The sequence below is a fragment of the Silene latifolia genome, chromosome 7 (assembly GCF_048544455.1).
Source record: "Silene latifolia isolate original U9 population chromosome 7, ASM4854445v1, whole genome shotgun sequence".
Lineage (NCBI taxonomy): Eukaryota > Viridiplantae > Streptophyta > Magnoliopsida > Caryophyllales > Caryophyllaceae > Silene > Silene latifolia.
This window is the reverse complement of record NC_133532.1, coordinates 111684416-111687759: the sequence shown is the minus strand read 5'-3', so window position 1 is coordinate 111687759 and position 3344 is coordinate 111684416. Positions and strand designations below refer to the sequence as shown.

At 42.9% G+C, this 3344-nt stretch overlaps 1 protein-coding gene across 1 annotated transcript; it reads right to left on the bottom strand.

Annotated features, from left to right (window-relative positions):
* Positions 1-211: 211 nt before the first annotated feature.
* On the bottom strand, positions 212-2198 carry LOC141592546 (threonine synthase, chloroplastic-like). Its single transcript, XM_074413272.1, has one exon. It carries the CDS (start codon positions 2050-2052, stop codon positions 499-501), a length of 1554 nt encoding a protein of 517 aa, XP_074269373.1. The 5' UTR covers positions 2053-2198; the 3' UTR covers positions 212-498.
* Between the last annotated feature and the right edge of the window lie 1146 nt (positions 2199-3344).

The window sequence follows — 3344 nt, the reverse complement described above, 5'->3', positions numbered from 1 at the left end:
ACAAAACAAGCCATAATGGAACACACAATTATCCATGTCATCACAACATAGTAATCACAAACTCACGATCACAATGCATACAGCAACTGAAAATCGCAATCACAATGCACACCACAATAGAATTTCATGCTTAAAAGGGCTAACATAGAAACTTGCCAGCGAGCTTCTCTAAAACAGCCAATGCAGCAGACAGTATCATAGACGAATAGGATGAACGGATAATCAAAATAAGTTATCTAGAGCAAGAAAACTACTACAACATAGTTCAGAACCTAAGTAACATCCGAAAACAGCAAAACAGACATAGTCGAACCCAGTGAAGTTCAAAAGCAACTAACATATAACAACTCAAAACTTGTGGTAAGTATAAATGTAACACCTCTAGCTCCGATAGAGGCACCATAATTTGCTCAACCTAGCCAAGGAAAGTACATTAAAAAAAAGCGACAACAATAACAACCACCATAGTTTGTTGGTTTTTTACCACCTCACCTTAAATCAAACCCTTTTAGATTTATTCAAATACCCTTTAAGCACATCCATGACAGCTCCAAAATCCGCCTTAACTTCGACAGGCGGGTTAGCAAACTTGCAGGACATATCAGGTATAGCCTTGGAGTGATAATCAATCTTAGACTGAGTAAACTTCAACCCATGAGCCGTACTAACGACAACAGTCCTATCATTCGGTCCAATAACACCCTTATTCCTCAACTTTTCCAATGCTGTCAACGCAACACCGGTATGAGGACAAATAAACATCCCAGTAGAATCAGCCTTTGCCATAGCATCCATCAACTCCTCCTCAGTCGCTTCCTCGACAATGCCATTACAATTCTTCAAAGCAAACACCGCCCTATCAATACTAACCGGATCACCAATCTGAATAGCAGACGCAAAAGTAGTCTCTGCCTTAACAGACTTAAAATCCTTCCACCCATTCTTATAATACAAATACAAGGGATTCGCATTCGCAGCCTGTGCACAAACCAACCTAGGCATCTTATTAACCAAACCCAATTCATAACACATCTTAAAACCCTTATAAAACGCGTAAATATTCCCCAAATTACCCCCCGGTACAATCACCCAATCCGGCACCTCCCAATCAAACTGCTGCAATATCTCAATAGCCGCCGTCTTCTGCCCTTCTAACCTCAAACTATTAAGCGAATTCGCGAGGTAAATAGGTAATTCAGCAGTAACCTCCCTAATTAACTGCATACACCCATCAAAATCCGTATCAATACTCAACACAAACGCCCCATTCGCAATCGGCTGAACCAATTGCGCCATTGATATCTTATTCGCCGGTAAAAACACAATAGACGGAATCCCAGCCGACGCGCAATACGCAGACAACGCAGCAGACGTATCCCCAGTGGAAGCACACCCAACCCCAACAACCGGTCGGTTCATTTTCCTCAACCGGTTCACCTGACTAACCAAAACCGTCATTCCCAAATCCTTAAACGAACCCGTATGCGATATTCCGCAATGTTTTACCCAAAGATCGGACATTGAAAAAAACTGTTTGCCATACCTTTCGGCCCAGAAGAGATTGGAATTACCCTCGAAAGCCGAAACGATGTCGTCGGAGTCGATTTCGGGGAGAACCCATTCTTTTTTAGACCAGACACCGGAACCGTACGGCCAAGTGGTTTTACCAACACGGGAATCGAAGAGATTGCGCCAGTAATTACCGTCAAATTTGGCTAAAGCGGACATGTCATGGTGGACATCGAGGAGGCCGCCGGAGCGAGAGCGATAGACGATTTCGTCGAGAGAGTAGGATTCTGTTGAGGTGGGTGGTGCGTTGAAAGGGACGTATTTAGCTGTGAAGTTGTTTGGGGATTCTGGGTGGAGGTGTGCTGCTTCTCGGATGTTTTGGTGTGGGGTTGCGCGTGGTGGTGTTGGGGTGGATGGGGTTGCGGTGGCGGTGATGGTGAGGTTGCGGCGGTGGAAGTAGGGGACGGTGGATTTGGGGGTGGAGGTTGGGAAAAGTGGGGTGGTGGTGATGGTGGTTGGGTGGAGGAGTGAAGAGGGTGACATTGTTGTTGGTGGTGGTGGTTGGAGAAGGAAAGAGGAAGAGGGTTGAGAAATGAAAGGGGGTTTTAGGAGTAAAGACCTAGGATTAGGTTTTATTCAATCTAAATCATTCATGATGAATTGATGCATTGGTGATTGGTGATGATGATTTGTTCCACTTGGTTTTTTAAGTTTTTTGGGAATAAAATTACACAAATTCTCATTATAGACGACACTATCCGTCTATACGTATAGACGGATACTATTCCCCCTCACAAAATATCCATTTGTCATAAAGTGGAAAGTACATGGGGTGCCCCACCTTGTCCTCCCTACCCATTTTATTAGAGGTCTTTACCCGTCTGTTCGTCTCACCCGTCTATACCAAGACCTATTGATAAAATTAAGAATTCTCTTTTTCAAATGATGCTCACTAAAAGATTATTTTGTTTGTTTTGGATTTGGGTATAAATTATTTGTTCTTTTTTTTTAAAACCGGTAAAGATATGTTACATTATGTTGTCGCTTTGTCGGTCATTGTTGCACGTTAACCAATTAACATAACTGCGGAACAGGTAATTGGGCATGAACGTCTTCATCGCAAAAAGATAACAGTATAACACGGTTAGATATTAGCATTTGTCGAAATAAGATAACATGGTTGGATAAGGTGCAAGTTGAGGGAGTACAGGAAATTAGGCACGAGCGTCTTCATCCACATGCATCTACAAAACTAACAATTTGTCAAGTACCATTCGAGAGATTATGGTTGTCGAATGACAAGAATAAAATGTATTTATGTTATAAGAGCGTAAAAAAAAGGTCATATGCAAACTAATGAAGTCTGCCTTCCATGGAGAAGATACTCCTAGATATTGGCGATTGAACTCAGCATTCATTTTTTTTTTTTTGGTACATATGAGGGGCGAAGCCCCGAAACTAAATTGCTATAATACGAGAAATGGAAACTCCTAGCACGTCCTCACGGAGAATGTCTCGTAAACCAATCGGTGGAGCTGTAAGGAAAGAAATAGACGAAGACGATATTACTCCTTTATTTGCGAGCCAGTCAGCGGCTCGGTTTGCTTCACGATAGGAATGATCAATTTTAACTGTCCATCCATTCAGCCCTATTAATTCTTTGCAACGTTGAACAATGGGACGTAACCCGCTGCTAAGGAGTTGTTGTTCCCGAAAGAAGCCTACACGTGGACTATTGTCCATATGGACCAACACTTTAGTCAGACCGAGAGCACGGGCGTGTTCCAGACCCGCTAAAAGAGCGCGCATCTCCGCTCTCATCGAGTTGCAAATGC